Genomic DNA, 18,529 nt, shown 5'->3' on the forward strand with positions numbered 1-18,529 from the left:
CTACACCTCGTCCTCTATTTTGATGTTACATTTATCACTTATTTCATTTCTGCTACTTCTAAACACTTTTGTCATCATACTTTCATAGTTTGTGTGCTGTAGACTGTTTGTGCTATTTAACAGGTGCTATAATTCTTCCTTACTTTCACGGAGGATAGGAAGGTCTTCAGTGTGTCTTTATCACTAATATTCTTTTAATGCCATACTGGAACCTTTCTATTATTTCCTTAATTGCTTCTTGGTAAACAGATCGGGCAATAGAGTAGAAAGACTGCATCCCTGCCTTTTGGTCAGCGTTTCTCTCTGGGACTTCCATTCTTACTGTTTCCTCTTGGTTCTTGCGTATATGGTAATTACTAATATTTCTCCATAGCATACATATATTTTTATGAGGATTTAATTATTTTTTACCAGTTTACATGGTTGAACACTTTTTCTAGTCTTTTTTTTCTATTTTCCATAGTTCCTTGTTTGCTTCAAAATTTGGTGGAGGTATGTTCTGTCTATGCAACTAGTAGACAGTTTGTTTACTGCCATACATGTTTCTTCAGTGACGATTTCCAGCACTGTTAGCTCATTTGTGTGGTCCTGGAGATACATCCATTAGTCTCCATGCTCCAGTGGGCCTATTTACGGCATTCTTTCACCCACATTTGATTCAACAGATTGGATACATCACTTGCACTTCATATTTTGTGTTCAACATGTGCGTGTTTTCAGTGTGTAGTGTTGCCAACAGTTGGCAACACTACGCACCCAAAACACACATATGCTGAACACAAAATATAAAGTGCAAATGATGTATGTGATGTGGTGAATCAAATGTGGGTGAACAAATGCCAGAAATCAGCCAATTGGAGCTTGGAGACTAATGAAAACATCTCCAGGACCACACATATGGGTCAACAATGTTGGAAATTGCCACTGGAGATGCTTCACAAAGAGAAGAAGTGAAACGCATATGTCAATAAGCAAACTGTGTTTAACTAGTTGCATAGATGGAACATACCTCCATGAACTTATTCTGGGTTGACAAATCCCATGACAGTGTCTTAGTTTTACTTAATTTTTGCTTCCATTATCAAGCACAATTAGTTGCCATTTCCACCAATGATTTTGGAAAGTCAAAGGAATCTTACCAAACTCTGAATCTAATACTGGATCCTCTACATCTTCCATATCGACACGCACTTCTTCTTCTATCATAATGAAGGTTTTTTTCTTCTCACACAGGCCCCCAATGTACCCTTTCCACATATCCGCTCTTTCCTCTCATTGCACATTCACTTCCTATTCCTTTAATTTCTTATTTTGTTGTACTCCCTTTTACCCCCCTCAATAATTTGAATTACTTTTTTTTTTTTTTTTTTTTTTTTTTTTTTTTTTTTTTTTTTTTTTTTTTTTTTTTACAATTGAATTTCTTCTTGAGCCCACAGTTTCCTCAGTTACCATTTTTATACCAAAATTTGTTTGTTCAACTTCTGTTATTACCCTTTTCAGGGTTATCAATTCTTCCTCAACACAAGTAACCTGCTGTAGTATTCATTACTGCAGTATCTACAGCCCTAGAGAACTTAATGGTACATAATCATTCCTCAATATTTCAGTATCCTGTTTCCTTATACTTAGATGTCTCCAAGTGATTCTCTTAAATTTTATCACAGTCATCAATACTAAACTGCGACCTAAGTTTACATATAACTAATTTAATAAAAGTAAAACTGAAACTGTATATCCATAAATGGAGTAAAAAAGTAAATGGGAGTGACTCCATCAGATTACTAGGAATATATGTGGACCTGCAACTGAAATGGGTAGTACACACAGAATAGTTCTGAAATAAATTTTGTGATTTTTACCAATTAAAGCCTTGTGTTAGTAATAACCAGCTTCTGCCTTCATACTATGATTTCCTTCACACCCACTTAATATACAGAAATATCCTACAGTTCAGAACCAATGTTCATGCGGCAAAGAACACAGTGAGGACAATTATAGGCAGTATAGATAGTCATGCCAGCTACCATTCAAAGAACAAAAGATAATAACAGTACCTTCCCTCTATATTAAAGCCTATCTCCTTTCATTAAGAAAGCAGACAGAGACCCTTAACTTGTAGAAGTGCTGTCCACCATTATGAAACAAAAAGCAGAAATAATGTAGATTTAAAGTACACTAGTTTAAATAAGTGCCAACCCTGACAGTGAGAGAGCTACCTTACAATTACTGAGCCAGGTATCTACACGATCTATCAATCAATAGATGTGTTTAAGAGGTATAAGACTTCCATAATAGCATAGAACCCTAAATACAACATGTAAATTTCAATGCAAAATCTTATTATTGTACACCTGCATAAATCCAATAGTTCAGGAATAAACAAACTACAATCCAATATTTGATTGCAAAATCTCTGTCTCCCCATAATGTAATGCAGCTGGTACTTTCCTGTCTCTCCTAGCCCTTTGAACGTATACCTCCTCCAATTGTGATTTTTTAACAGTGTATTACAAGCTCAAATTCATGGCAGAGCTCAAGAAATTGTCCTCTTCTCTCATTATTATTACGGAGCTAGTATTCTCCTGCAACTCTGCCTTCCATTCCTTCCCCTGCAATAATGTTCCAATCACACCATGATAAATAGATTTTCATCTCCCATTATATAATGACCTATCCATTCAGTTACCTCGTATACTCTGTATGTCGTCTCCCAATTATGACGTCAGCATTTGTACCTGAACTATTTGTTTATACTAACTCCCTCTTTGCATTACCTTCCTATTTGCAATGAATCCTACTCCTGATACACCATTTTATGACACAATTGATATTAGCCTCTATTCACCTGACCAAATGTCTTTACCTTCCTTCCATTTCACTTCAATGAAGCATAGTACACCTAGACTCATCATTCAAATTTTCCATTTTAGATTTTCTAGCATACCAAATTTATTGAAACTTCTGACATTATATGCTCCAACAAATACAACATTATCCTTATTTTTATCAAAAAGTTACACCCCTCTGGCAGTCCCCTCCCGGAGATCTGAATGGGCGACTAATCTGGCATCATGCAGCTTTGAAGAGATCGCCTGTCCCCTTTTAATTACATGCTACATTTCATGCTGAAACACTTTGTGTCTTTAAAGCAGTAGTTACCATTGCCTTCTGCTTTCTCATGTCACTGGTCATAGCTGATTCTTCCACCTTTAAAGGTGGTTTCCCACCTGAAGACCAACCGGTTGCTCTGAACATATGCCCTTTTTTTCTTATACCATAAGTCTTCAGCCACTATAGTTTGATCTTTATTCAAAATCTAAGCACAGATTGGGGTCAAACCCGGGAGTCAGGACCTTTGGATTAGTAGTCAAAGATACTGCCATGACCAAGACACCAACATTTGATTGAGGACAATTCAGAAACAATTTATTGTGCTGGTTAATTAACATTAACAGAACTCAGTGACACATACTGTTCCTGCCTTGTTGCTTCGTTCATGGAATCCCTCCAAATGGCCTTACCATCAAATAATCCATCTCCGGCTGCCAACCCTCCTTCCACAATGACACAATGACCACCTGTTCAGATTCTGCTAATCCTTAGACCTCACCAACATAGTACTGCAAAACCATATCAACCAAGCTCAAACCTCCTTGCAGTACCTTGTCTCCATCCACAACATGCACAACGCCATCTCAGAAAGCTCTCCATCCCACTCACTTCCTACTCCTGCCTTAGAGTATCCCTGTCCACCACCTCTACAACAACCTCCAAACCTCTTCCATGTCCCCTCACAGCTGATAAACCCTGTCTCGCAGACCTACTATACTTACTCCACCCTCCAAAAATCCCTCCCACCACCACACAGCATCCAGAACCTAAACAGACCTATAACACAGTCATGAACCTTTCCTCCAGAAACCTTAGACCCACAGAAATATCAGTCCTTTCCAAAGGCCTAACCTTTTGCCCCACTCCCAAATTCAATCATGCAGGTCTTGTTAAAGACCTTCTCTCCTTCTCCAGGTCCCTGCAGAAAAAACACTTTTTCGCCACCAACTCTACCAATCAGACAAAGACCAATGCTGAACCCTGCCTAACTCAGTTCACTCCTCCAGCCAACCGTGATCCACTCCCACTGCCCCAAATCACACCCTGTTAACTTTCCGGAATTTCTTACCTTGAACCTGGCCTCACAATCATTCCCCAAATCCCTCAACATGCAAACTAACCTTATATCTGCAGAAAGAACCACAGTCCACCATCTAAAATCTGATGCTGACCTTATAATCCTATCTATGGACAAAGGCCCCACCACTGTTGTTTTGAACCACAAGGATTACATGGCAGGACTCCACCAGCTGTTATGCACTCCCACCTACAAACCTTGCCACAATGAGCCCATTCCAGAAATCCAGCAGGATCTCCAGTCACTCCTAAAATCCTTAGGCCCATCCCAGAACCTCTCCTCGGAGTCCATTTCTGTGATCATCACTACCACTCCATGTACACCAACCTTCTACATGCTTCCTAAAGCCCATAAACTCAACCACCCAGGACGCTCCATTGTGGTCAGTTACTGTGCCTCCACTGAGAGAATCTCTGCTCTTGTAGACCAACTCATTCAACCTATTACCCATAACTTACCCTTCTATATAAAAGATATCACCCATTTCCTTCACTGGCTCTCCGCAGTTCCTGTCCCTTTACCACAAAGGGCCCTGCTGGTCACTACTGATGCCCCCTCCCTTTACACTACCGATATTGAACACTACCCGATGGATTCTAAACCAACAACCTCCTTCCTAGCCGCCATGACCAACTATATCCTCACTCACAATTACTTCTCCTTTGAAGGCATTACCTACAAACAAATCCAGGGTACAGCTAGGGGCACCCGCATGGGACCATCTTCTGTCAACCTATCCATGGGCCATCTAGAGGAATCCTCCCTAAACACTCAGAATCCTAAACCCCTCACCTGGTTCAGATTCACTGATTACATCTCTGCAATCTGGATCGAGGGTGAGGACACCCTATCCACATTTCTTCAGAACATCAACAGCTTCTCCTCCATTCTTTTCACCTGGTCCTACTTGACCAAACAAGCCATCTTCCTAGATGTTTACCTCCACCTCAAAGATGGCTTCATCAGTTCCTCCATCCATATCAAACCACCAGCAATACCTCCACTTCAACAGCTGCCACCCGTTCCATACCAAGAAGTCCTTCCATACAGCCTAGCAACCCGTGGTCATCGCAGCTACAGTAACGAGCAGTCCCCCTCAAATTATACCAAGGGTCCCACCAAAGCCTTCACAGGCCGTAATTATCCTCCCAAACTTGTACAAAAACAAATTTCCTGTGCCTTATCTTTCCAGTCTCCCACCGTCCAGCCACAGAGGAGCATTCCCCTCGTAACTCAGTACCACCCAGGACTGGAGCAACTGAATTACATTCTCCGCCAGCATTTCGACTCACTATCGTCGTGCCCTAAAATGAGAAATGTCCTGCCCACTATCCTTCCCAACCCTCCAGTCATATTCCGCCATCCAACAAACCTACAAAATATACTCGTCCTTCCCTACACAATCCCTGCTCCCAACCCCTTACCTCATGGCTCATGCCCCTGTAATAGACCTAGATGCAAAACCTGTCCCATACTTCCTCCCACCCCCAACTACTCCAGTCCAGTCACAAACATCACCTATCCCATCAAAAGCAGGGCTACCTGTGAAACCAGTCACGTGACCTAAAAGCTAAGCTGCAACCACTGTGCTGCATTCTCTGTGGGCTGTCTGTCCGCATGAATGGCCACTGACAAACTACGGCCAAGAAACAAGTGGACCACCTCTTGCTGAGCACACTGCCAAACATAACATCCTTCATTTCAGTGACTGCTTCACAGCCTGTGCAATATGGACCTTTCCCACCATCACCAGCTTTTCTGAATTGCACAGATGGGAACTTTCCCTGCAATATATCCTCTATTCTCTTAACCCTCCTAGCCTCAACCTTCGTTAGTCATTGTCCTCACCCATCCAACCCCTTCCCTGTTCCCTTTCCAGCACTACACAGTCCTCATACCACCATCACATCCAGTATTTTTAGTTCTCTCCTTTTCCACTACCCCCTCTCGCCTGCCCTCTGTCTAACCTGCAGCACTTCACTGTTCGCCACTCCTACCCTACCATGTCTCCCCCTCCCCATCCCAGCCTCCTCCTTACCCCCACACAGTCGCCACTCCCATCATGCACTGGTGCTGCTGCTCACAGTATGGTCTCAGTTGCCTGAGAGACTCCAGATGTGTGTGTGAGTTGTGTGTGTGTGTGTGTGTGTGTGTGTGTGTGTGTGTGTGTGTAGTTTTGATGAAGGCCTTACTGACTGAAAGCTTTATTTGTGTCAGTCTTTTTGTTGTGCCTATCTGCGACTCAGCATCTCCACTATATGGTGAGTAGCAACTTTCCTTTTCATACATTAATTCTGTGATTTATGAGCAAGTGAAGCACGATGCTGTAGTGTCTCCTAGTGCTGAATGCTGCCAATGGACCAACATGCTTCTTAGCAATTGTTACTTCTAGACAGTCATTTGCACTAACACGCTGGAGAAGCCACATGTAAAGCATCAGAGCCAAAAGCCTCAGTTTTCTGTTACATCAACACAGATGCAAGGTGTAAAAGTATTCTAACAAATGTATTATAGAATAATTCCCAAGGTCTTGTAATTGAGGCACACATGTTGCATGAACAAATTAGGAAAATGTTTTTGTATAACAACACAACTCAAGACTTACGTTTAAGGTTAGGATTGTGACCATAAAACTGTTGTTGTGCACGTGGTGGCTGAGGTGGAGCAGCAGCTCCCTGGGCGGATTTTGCAAGTGCTGCTGCCACTCTAGCTGCGGTTGCTGCTGTCTGAGAGTACGGTATGGCTCCCGGGACCTGCGGTGGTTGTGAAGGAACTGCAGCAAGCTGCTGCTGTGCTTGAGGTATTGGTGGTTGTGGCTGCTGCTGTTGCTGCTGCTGCAGTCCAACAACAGGTGGAGGAGCCAGCCCCGCACCCGCTACTGTAGTGTTGGCTACATTGGCTAGAGCACGTCGCTGCTGCTGTTGACACAGATAAAATACTTAAATACTTGCCTGAGTAACAAAGTAGGGTATTAGTTGATTAAGCAAATAATCATACTGTCCCTTGGCAATGAAACATCATGGCTGCTAAGAAAATCTGAAACAGAACAAGCTGTTCCAGTGTGAATACATTAAATAAAGCTATCATGAAACAAATATACTACAAAGAAACAATGAAATGCACATTTTTCTAAGCGAATTCCACTGAGCAAATCGTCTCTGGTCTGCAGCCAAGTTAAGTGTCATCTTGATCCAATGTAGCCCAGCAACATATGTCTAACTGGTGCAGTGGCTTCTGTTTACATTCTGGATGCAATATTGCAAAGTCATCAAGAATGTCCCCAATTGTGAATGGTAAAGGCAGTGGACAATACTAACCTCTAGTCTCAGCACTGTACCTACAGTCATGCTACCATCTACCTCACCAAGGTAAACATGGACTGTTTTATGCTCACTTGGAAAAATAACAGCTGGGTCAAGACTGTGTAAAATATTATATGTAGGATCCTGGTAACTTAAGTGACTAAAGAAAGGAAGGAAGGAAGGAAGGAAGATTTGGGAATAAAATATTGTTGCAGAAGAAGCTGAGTAGCACAGTCACAATGGTGGAGCGGTTATGATACTAGGCTATTGCATGGAGTGTCGTGAGTTCAAAACTCACCTGAACTGTACAATTTTAATTTCTATATTTGATTAGAGTACATTCTAAAAGTATCCACAAACGTCAAGAATCATTGTACTGGAATGTTCTGTAACTGTATATATACCGTATGTGTTCTGGCCGGAGGCAGTTCGCTCCGCACTCTTGAAAGTGCAAGTGCTGAATAAACCTTCGTTAAGTGTAGTTAGTGTTCGTCATTCATCTAATTACACCTTCTTCTACGTGACATTATTCTGGTGGAGATGCTGGGTATTGGAACTTGTGATAGCGCACATCATCGACGACACAGTAGCTCCCATCAGGTGACGACAGAGCCGCTGTTTACGTGGCAAGAAACCCGAGTTCGAGCCATATTCAACAGATGGCAATCTATTGGAGACAGAAGAAGAAGAGGACACTACGATGACAGCAACTGTGTACCACCACATGAGACATCCTATCAGGTTCTCTGGTGATGATGGCCAAGATCCAAACAAGTGGCTGAAGGTATATGAGCGTACAGCCAAACTTAACAAATGGGATAACACTGTGTGTTTGGCTAAAGTATTTTTCTACTTGGAGAGCACTGGCAAGCAATGGTATGAGAATAACGAGGAGAAGTTCCCAAGCTGGGAAGTATTCCAGGTGGAACTGCGCAAGTATTTCGACGCACATAACGACAGAAGTGTAAGGCTGAAGATAAATTAAAGTGCAGGGCACAGCGTCCAGGAGAAACAACAGCATCCTACATTCAAGACGTCTTGGAGCTGTGTAAAATAGTGGAGCCTAGAATGAAGGAGGAAGATAAGATTGCACATCTCATGAAGGGTGTTGCTGAGGACATGTATCGAGCCCTATTTCTGAAGGAGATTTCGACAGCAGCCGACTTCATAAACTGGTGCCAGTATATAGAGACAATGGATCGAAAAAGAATTAAACGCAAGAAGTTTGAATGGCTTCCGAACGTTGTATCGATGTCTGCGATGGAAGAAAGGAACTGATTTCACAAGTGTTCTTCATCAGATAGTGGGAGAGGAAGTTCAGAAGGCACTTGGATTGCACGGCGAGTAAAAAACCGAGATGCTTCAAGAGGTCATAAGGGAGGAAGTGGAACAGACATTGAATACAATCTATTGTCCTTCATTTCCCTTTAAAATGGTGAAAAAGTCAAGACCCAGGATAAGTTACGTTCCTACAGTGCCACATGGGGAACCTGTTTGGCAACCAAGGGACACTGACTTCTGGAGGATCCAGGATAACCAACCAGTATTTTTTCACTGCGGACGACCGGGACATGCGGTGTGCTACTGTTGAGAAAGGTGGCAGATATTTTATGATACCCGCGCCAGAAGACAGCAGACTGATCTTAGCTGATGCCAACTCCAGGACAAGATGAACAAGATGTGGCTGCAGGATGATAAAGATGAAAAAGAAGATGTGGGTGCAGGACGATGTAGATCACCATCGCCGCAAGCTAGCCGCTGGAGAGGACACTCCCCAACATGCCGATCAAGGTCTTGAAATATGCTCACTATTTTTTATTTACTTAAATTTGGCATATTTCGTGACAGTACCTTTTCCGTAAAATGTTTACAAGGCGATATTTGTCTTGGCTTCAGTTGTCTAGTGGAAGTATGATTCCACAATGCAGTTTTGTCGGCTGCAGAAATGACCTGGTTCAATGCGTTTGCCTCATTTTTGGTGCTTCAAATACCATTTCTTCGAATGTGGTTTCTTCTTAAAGTTTATATAAAAAAATAGTAACATAATTCATTTTTTTCCCTTTCACTGGCAAATTATTTATGACGGCGATCTGGACATTGTTCTACCGTCAACACACACCAAGAGTTAACTGCCGACTGATTACAGTCAAAGATGACTCCAGCGTCAAAGACATTTTACACAACACACAAGCTTCCACTTGTAATCAGTCTCTTTGATATTCTTCGTCACAATTGCTAATAGTAATCAATATGCTTTCATTCTCAAAAATATAAGTAAATTAGCATATAACAAGGCAAATTACAATAAAAAAAATTCTGACAAAAATATAAGAAAACATTACCAACTTCCCACATTAAATTTGGTATCGACAAATCCAGTAGAAAATAACACATATCCCAGATCCATTACAGTCTCCATCGCCGTTTAGAAGCTCCAGCCTATCACCTAGCCGCCACAACCTGGAAAACTAAAGGCTTGACCTTCCTTGGAGGTGAGGCCACCGAAAAGAAAAATCCTCCGCTATCAATCACTGAAAAAATGACAGGAAACTACGTCAATATCCTCATGGATGGCCAAACAGCCCAAGCTCTTGTGGTCTCTGAAGCATCATATTCAGTCATTTCGGAGAAGTACTGTCGCCAGTTGCAGAAAACCGTATTTGTCGACAATAAAACATCTTTGCTGAAGGTGGCTAATGGGAAATATGTAAAACCTACAGGAAGATGTGTAATTCATGTGGGTATAAGCGGCCATACACAGCCCTTAGAATTCATCCTCTTACAAGAGTGTAGTCATGACGTCATTCTCGAATGGGACTTTTTGAAAGCTTCTCAGGCAATTATAGATTGTGGTCGCTCGAAGATTATGCTAGACGAAGTGAGATACTATGGACAGGAAGATGCGCGTCCGATTGTGTGAAGACTATATGTGCTGGATGAAGTGATGATTCCCGCAGTCAGTACTTGAAAGGTAACTGTCATGTGTCATGCCATGCATCAACCCATAGATCTTGTAGTGGAATGTAAGAGAAGCATACTACTGAAGAATAACTTGGTCATTCCAGCCTTTGTTGTCTCGTTTAAGAATGGATTCGGTGAATTGTGGATAGTTAACTGACGCCGAGAACCGCAGATCCTTCCAAGACGCATGTGCGTAGCAAACGCTGAGTCGTTAATTGCCGAACAGCTGAGCATCATAGAAATCTCCCATGCCGAGTCTGTGGGCAAAATTGGCGCTACCACTACGAGACAAGATCTTCTAGCTCGACTATCCCCAGGTCTCACTAAGGAACAACAGAAGCAACTACTTGCCATTCTTCAAGAGTTCTCTGAATGCTTCAATCCATAGGTGAAGAGCAAATTAGAAAAAATCGACGGTGAAGCACCGGATTAGCACTGGAGACCATCAACCAATAGGCCAGAGAGCATACCATGTGTCAGCAACGGAACGTCGAATAATTCGTGATGAGATAGAGAAAATGATGAAGAATGACATCATTAAGCCTTCGCAGAGCCCATGGTCGTCACGAGTAGTTCTCGTCAGGAAGAAGGATGGTAGTTGGTACTTTTGCGTTGATTACAGGAAGCTTAATAAGATAATTAAAAAGGACGTTTACCCCCTTCCACAAATTGACAATACACTACATTGTCTGAAGGGGGCTAAGTTTTTCTCGACCATGGACATGTACTCGGAACATTGGCAAATCGAAGTAGATGAGGCTGATCGTGAGAAAACTGCATTCATCACCCCTCAGGGCCTGTATGAGTTTAATGTAATGCTTTCTCGTAATGCACCAGCAACTTTTGAACAGATGATGGATAATCTTCTAAGTCACCTGAAGTGGACGATGTGTCTTTGTTATTTAGATGACATTATAGTGTTCTCAGAGACATTTGATGAACACGTAAAAAGACTGAGGGCCATTCTTAAGTGTCTCCAACAAGGCGGACTGAACTTAATCCAAGAAAGTGTGTCTTTGAAGTAAAAGAAATCAAAATACTTGGACACCTTGCGTCAAACAAAGATGTGTGGCCAGACCCAGAAAAGGTGAGATCTGTAACGGAATTTCCTATTCCTAAAAGTATTAGAGATGTGAGAAGCTGCCTCAGATAATGTTCTTATTACCATCGTTTAATCAAAGACTTTTGTATCAAAGCCAGCCAACTCCAAGAGTTGTTAAAAGCCGATGCTCTCTGTGCCAAGATGTGGCTTAACAGTACCCCAAATTTGGCAGTTCTGTGCATTCACTGCACCCTGTAGGGTAAAATGTGTCTCATCCCTCGATAGAATATTGGCTGGCTATATGTCATCAACTTTGAACCACAGCAGAAACTGAAGAGCAAATTCAGAATGTTGCTGCGGATCATGAGGTTTCAGTCACTGCAACCATATGGATCTTCTACAGGTACCAGTGTAAAACAGACCATGGGATGGACAATTCTTGTGACACTACACAAGCACTACCACTATATGGGGCACATGGTGCATGGTTAGTTACAGTAACAGCAACCTCATCAACAATTTCCTCCAGGACAACATGCCTTCCTCTTCCAGGTACCACCCCAAATTCACCCACATTTTTGCATTTCATTATAATCTTCTTTAAACCATTTAATGATACTGGGTCTCTCCTCAGATCTTTCTGTCAATGATACTCCCTCAATGTATCATTTTAACTGCTGCTGTTCACATGAAACAGTTTCGTTAACAGCACACAATTTCTTTTCTCAATGGCCATACTGTTCACTCATGTTATGGCTTGTAAAATAACAATGTGGACATCATATCATCATACAAACAGTGTAGAGCACCAGATTTGCACCTGGTGGCCACAACTCAAACTAATTGTTTCTCCTGCGTAAATTGGATCTGCTTTAACTCATTAGCATAGCTACAAAGTTTCACTGCCATACGATAATTACAGCCTACACTGTACCTCTGTGAGTAGTTATACTTTAATTACAATCATACGGAACTTCTTTCAGCAGCTGTCAATATGTGCAAAATCATGCATGGAGAAAGGTTTGAAAGTCTGAAGTCAATACCACTCTCACTGTATTGATGCAATGACCACTGATATGAAAAATAAATTGCTACCACATCTTCGTTATAGCCCAAACTTCACCCTGCAGCTTGATGACAGAAATTATATCAGAAATCCTTCCCAGCTTCTTGTTTTCATATGCTACTGTTATGAAATTGAAGGGCAGAAGGACTTCATTTCATAAAGCTCTGGAAGAGAGGACTACAGATGAAGATATTTCCTTTTTGTGGATTCCCTTTTCAGTGACAACAATCTGTCACAGACAAATTGTGTCAGTATATGTACTGATGGGATGGCAGCATTTACTGGAATTAAAAAGGAGTTCACAGCAGCAGTGTGTGCAGTTTCTCCTCCTGTAGTACAACCAGAAGTCAATAATGTGATGAATGATGTAGCTAGAGCTGTAAATTTTGTGAAAAGATGAGCTATGCACAGCAGGCTATTTTACATTTTTTTGCAAGGAGGTGGGTTTCACTCATGGGTTGCTTCTATTTCACACAGAGGTAAGTTGGTTGTCTCTTGGTAAAGTTCTTTGTTGCGTAATGGAGCGGATGGATAAATTTGTTTTCTCCTATTGAACAGCAGCCTTGCACTTGCCGTTCTGTTTCTGGATAAGAAACGGCTTCTAATGCTTGATGTTTCTGAAAAATTGAACAATCTTAATGTATCACTTCAAGGCCAAAAAGGTCATATCATCTATCTAATCGATAAACTGCTTGCATTTATGAAAAAAACTTAGATGATGGAAAATCCAGATGGAGAAGGGTAACTGTGAGATGTTTTCATGCCTGAATGATTTCGTGAAGGGCAATGAGTTAGATGTAGGTAAAATTAGTAGTCGGCATAGCACATCTCGAAAACCTTCAGCAACAATCTCAGGATAAATTTTCAGAACCTTCATCTTAAATGTGACTGGATTCACAGTCCATTCAATACAATCACGAGACCACTTGCCAACACTACAACAGCAGGAGCTAATAGAACTCTCAAGTGACAGAACACTTAAAAATGCATTTAAATCAAAGCCCCTTAAACAATTCTGAGTGCAGACTCAGAATGAATATCCCAGTTCAGCAAGAAGGACAGTGGACATGTTATTAACTTTCACATCAATTTACTTGTATGAGTCAACATTTCCTGCAACGGCATTCATCAGGGAAAAAGGGTCAATCTCGAGTGTAGCTGAGATGTCATCTATAAGTTGCTGTTGCAAATATCTGATTAAGACTGGATTTGATTTCTTCACAAATTCAAGCGCGCACATCACACTAAGCGTGCAAATGTCAGAAAATTTCCGAATTTTGAACTGTGTGCATTTTTATTCTTGTTTATCTCTTTCTTGGTTGATCAGTCTGAATATAAGTTTTTAAATTGGCATTAAAATAATGACAATTGTTCTATAATCATTTGTAAATTGTGCTCCTTCACAAATTAAAAATTCTGAATTATTTAAAAGCAATATACACAGACACAGTCAAACTTTAACTATGTGGCTAATTTATGAACTAATTTATAAAAAAATATGTAGTGAACAATATAAGGAGGGACTGCTGTCATGTGTGCTTGCTTGTGTGAATTAATGTGTGTGTTTCCTTTTCTGAAGAAAGCTTTGACTGAAAGCTAAATGTGTAATTGTCTTTTCACTTGTGCCTGCCTGATGTTTCCATGGTTTGAAAATATATAGGGAAATACACATATTTGCTCAATCCCAATAACTGCACACATAGTTATGGTTATTTATAAACGTGTTGTAATTCTTAACTTTTGACTATCTTTGAATAATAATAACATATGATAAATTTTAAAAAAATGCTTAATCATGGTGTGCTCAGAGAACACTGTATAATTATTGGACAGAACTAAACAGATTTTGTGTCAAGTATGAGAAGCGCTCAGGATGGAAAGAGCAATGGGGTGGGAACCAAATAATTTATGTTACAGAAGAGGGGTGTGACAAAAATGTTTGAGAACCCCTGCCCTATAGTAGCAGGCTTTCACATTACACAGACTTTTTTTTACGTGACTTATATGAGGAGACCCCCCCCCCCCCCATGAACCATGGACCTTGCCGTTGGTGGGGAGGCTTGCGTGCCTCAGCGATACAGATAGCCGTACCATAGGTACAACCACAACGGAGGGGTATCTGTTGAGAGGCCAGACAAACGTGTGGTTCCTGAAGGAGGGCGGCAGCCTTTTCAGTAGTTGCAAGGGCAACAGTATGGATGATTGACTGATCTGGCCTTGTAACAATAACCAAAAAGGCCTTGCTGTGCTGGTACTGCGAACGGCTGAAAGCAAGGGGAAACTACAGCCGTAATTTTTCCCGAGGGCATGCAGCTTTTACTGTATGATTAAATGATGATGGCGTCCTCTTGGGTAAAATATTCCGGAGGTAAAATAGTCCCCCATTCGGATCTCCGGGAGGGGACTACTCAAGAGGATGTCGTTATCAGGAGAAAGAAAACTGGCATTCTACGGATCGGAGTGTGGAATGTCAGATCCCTTAATCGGGCAGGTAGGTTAGAAAATTTAAAAAGGGAAATGGATAGGTTAAAGTTAGATATAGTGGGAATTGTGGTGTCACCGCCAGACACCACACTTGCTAGGTGGTAGCTTTAAATCGGCCGCGGACCATTAGTACATGTCGGACCCGCGTGTCGCCACTGACAGTGATCGCAGACCGAGCGCCACCACACGGCAGGTTTCGAGAGACTTACTAGCACTCGCCACAGTTGTACAGACGACGTAGCTAGTGATGCACACTGACGAAGCCTCGCTCATTTGCAGAGCCGATAGTTAGAATAGCCTTCAGCTAAGTCAATGGCTACGACCTAGCAAGGTGCCATTAGCATTACATAGCTTGTATCTAAAGAGTCTCACTTGTATCGTCAAGAGCGATGTACCACAAGGATGGATTAAAGTTAAGTATTCCAGAAGCTAGGTACTTTTCTTTATAGCATTCATTACGTATCCTGTTACAGACCTATCTACTAGCCTGCATGAGTTAACACGTGCCTTTCGGCTACTTCCGAGTGGCGTGGCTGTCTTGTTACGCCACAACAGGAATTAGTGAAGTTCGGTGCAGGAGGAACAAAACTTCTGGTCAGGTGACTACAGGGTTATCAACACAAAGTCAAATAGGGGTAATGCAGGAGTAGGTTTAATAATGAATAGGAAAATAGGAATGCGGGTAAGCTACTACAAACAGTATAGTGAACGCATTATTGTGGCCAAGATAGATACGAAGCCCACACCTACTACAGTAGTACAAGTTTATATGCCAACTAGCTCTGCAGATGACGAAGAAATTGAAGAAATGTATGATGAAATAAAAGAAATTATTCAGGTAGTGAAGGGAGACGAAAATTTAATAGTCATGGGTGACTGGAATTCGAGTGTAGGAAAAGGGAGAGAAGGAAATGTAGTAGGTGAATATGGATTGGGGCTAAGAAATGAAAGAGGAAGCCGCCTGGTAGAATTTTGCACAGAGCACAACTTAATCATAGCTAACACTTGGTTTAAGAATCATGATAGAAGGTTGTATACATGGAAGAACCCTGGAGATACTAAAATGTATCAGATAGATTATATAATGGTAAGACAGAGATTTAGGAACCAGGTTTTAAATTGTAAGACATTTCCAGGGGCAGATGTGGATTCTGACCACAATCTATTGGTTATGACCTGTAGATTAAAACTGAAGAAACTGCAAAAAGGTGGGAATTTAAGGAGATGGGACCTGGGTAAACTGAAAGAACCAGAGGTTGTACAGAGTTTCAGGGAGAGCATAAGGGAACAATTGACAGGAATGGGGGAAAGAAATACAGTAGAAGAGGAATGGGTAGCTTTGAGGGATGAAGTAGTGAAGGCAGCAGAGGATCAAATAGGTAAAAAGTCGAGGGCTAATAGAAATCCTTGGGTAACAGAAGAAATATTGAATTTAATTGATGAAAGGAGAAAATATAAAAATGCAGTAAATGAAGCAGGCAAAAAGGAATACAAACGTCGCAAAAATGAGATCGACAGGAAGTGCAAAATGGCTAAGCAGGGATGGCTAGAGGACAAATGTAAGGATGTAGAGGCTTTTCTCACTAGGGGTAAGATAGATACTGCCTACAGGAAAATTAAAGAGACCTTTGGAGATAAGAGAACCACTCGTATGAACATCAAGAGCTCAGATGGAAACCCAGTTCTAAGCAAAGAAGGGAAAGCAGAAAGGTGGAAGGAGTATATAGAGGATCTATACAAGGGCGATGTACTTGAGGACAATATTATGGAAATGGAAGAGGATGTAGATGAAGATGAAATGGGAGATACGATACTGCATGAAGAGTTTGACAGAGCACTGAAAGACCTGAGTCGAAACAAGGCCCCCGGAGTAGACAACATTCCATTGGAACTACTGACGGCCTTGGGAGAGCCAGTCCTGACAAAACTCTACCATCTGGTGAGCAAGATGTATGAAACAGGTGAAATACCCTCAGACTTCAAGAAGAATATAATAATTCCAATCCCAAAGAAAGCAGGTGTTGACAGATGTGAAAATTACCGGACAATCAGTTTAATAAGCCACAGCTGCAAAATACTAACACGAATTCTTTACAGACGAATGGAAAAACTAGTAGAAGCCGGCCTCGGGGAAGATCAGTTTGGATTCTGTAGAAATACTGGAACACGTGAGGCAATACTGACCTTACGACTTATCTTAGAAGAAAGATTAAGGAAAGGCAAACCTACGTTTCTAGCATTTGTAGACTTAGAGAAAGCTTTTGACAATGTTGACTGGAATACTTTCAAATTCTAAAGGTGGCAGGGGTAAAATACAGGGAGCGAAAGGCTATTTACAATTTGTACAGAAACCAGATGGCAGTTATAAGAGTTGAGGGGCATGAAAGGGAAGCAGTGGTTGGGAAGGGAGTGAGACAGGGTTGTAGCCTCTCCCCGATGTTATTCAATCTGTATATTGAGCAAGCAGTAAAGGAAACAAAAGAAAAATTCGGAGTAGGTATTAAAATCCATGGAGAAGAAATAAAAACTTTGAGGTTCGCCGATGACATTGTAATTCTGTCAGAGACAGCAAAGGACTTGGAAGAGCAGTTGAACGGAATGGATGGTGTCTTGAAGGGAGGATATAAGATGAACATCAACAAAAGCAAAACGAGGATAATGGAATGTAGTCGAATTAAGTCGGGTGATGTTGAGGGTATTAGATTAGGAAGTGAGACACTTAAAGTAGTAAAAGAGTTTTGCTATTTGGGGAGCAAAATAACTGATGATGGTCGAAGTAGAGAGGATATAAAATGTAGACTGGCAATGGCAAGGAAAGCGTTTCTGAAGAAGAGAAATTTGTTAACATCGAGTATAGATTTAAGTGTCAGGAAGTCATTTCTGAAAGTATTTGTATGGAGTGTAGCCATGTATGGAAGTGAAACATGGACGGTAAATAGTGTGGACAAGAAGAGAATAGAAGCTTTCGAAATGTGGTGCTACAGAAGAATGCTGAAGATTAGATGGGTAGATCACATAACTAATGAGGAAGTATTGAATAGGATTGGGGACAAGAGAAGTTTGTGGCACAACTTGACCAGAAGAAGGGATCGGTTGGTAGGACATGTTCTGAGGCATCAAGGGATCACCAATTTAGCATTGGAGGGCATCGTGGAGGGTAAAAATCGTAGAGGGAGACCAAGAGATGAATACACTAAGCAGATTCAGAAGGATGTAGACTGCAGTAGGTACTGGGAGATGAAGAAGCTTGCACAGGATAGAGTAACATGGAGAGCTGCATCAAACCAGTCTCAGGACTGAAGACCACAACAACAACATATGAGGAGAATGTCCATACATGAGTAGGCCATATGAAATACGTGGCTATAAGAGTGTGAAATTTGTCATACAGAGAGAATTTATTACTGACCATATCTCTACGTCTCCACATGAGGTAGGACACTTGTGAGATCTCTTTACAGGCTTTGTTAATATGATCATCTCAT

The 18,529-nt window shown here is 41.4% G+C and overlaps 1 protein-coding gene across 2 annotated transcripts in view; it reads right to left on the reverse strand.

Annotated features, from left to right (window-relative positions):
* The window catches only part of LOC126203079 (PAX-interacting protein 1-like), a 175,635-nt gene that overhangs the window by 64,078 nt on the left and 93,028 nt on the right, over positions 1-18,529 (reverse strand). For both annotated transcript variants that reach the window (XM_049937320.1, XM_049937318.1), the window contains exon 14: positions 6,795-7,107. In XM_049937320.1, the coding sequence (XP_049793277.1) occupies positions 6,795-7,107 (313 nt within the window). The remainder of the gene's footprint in view (positions 1-6,794; positions 7,108-18,529) is intronic.

This window comes from Schistocerca nitens, chromosome 9 (assembly GCF_023898315.1).
Source record: "Schistocerca nitens isolate TAMUIC-IGC-003100 chromosome 9, iqSchNite1.1, whole genome shotgun sequence".
Classification (NCBI taxonomy): Eukaryota; Metazoa; Arthropoda; class Insecta; order Orthoptera; family Acrididae; genus Schistocerca; species Schistocerca nitens.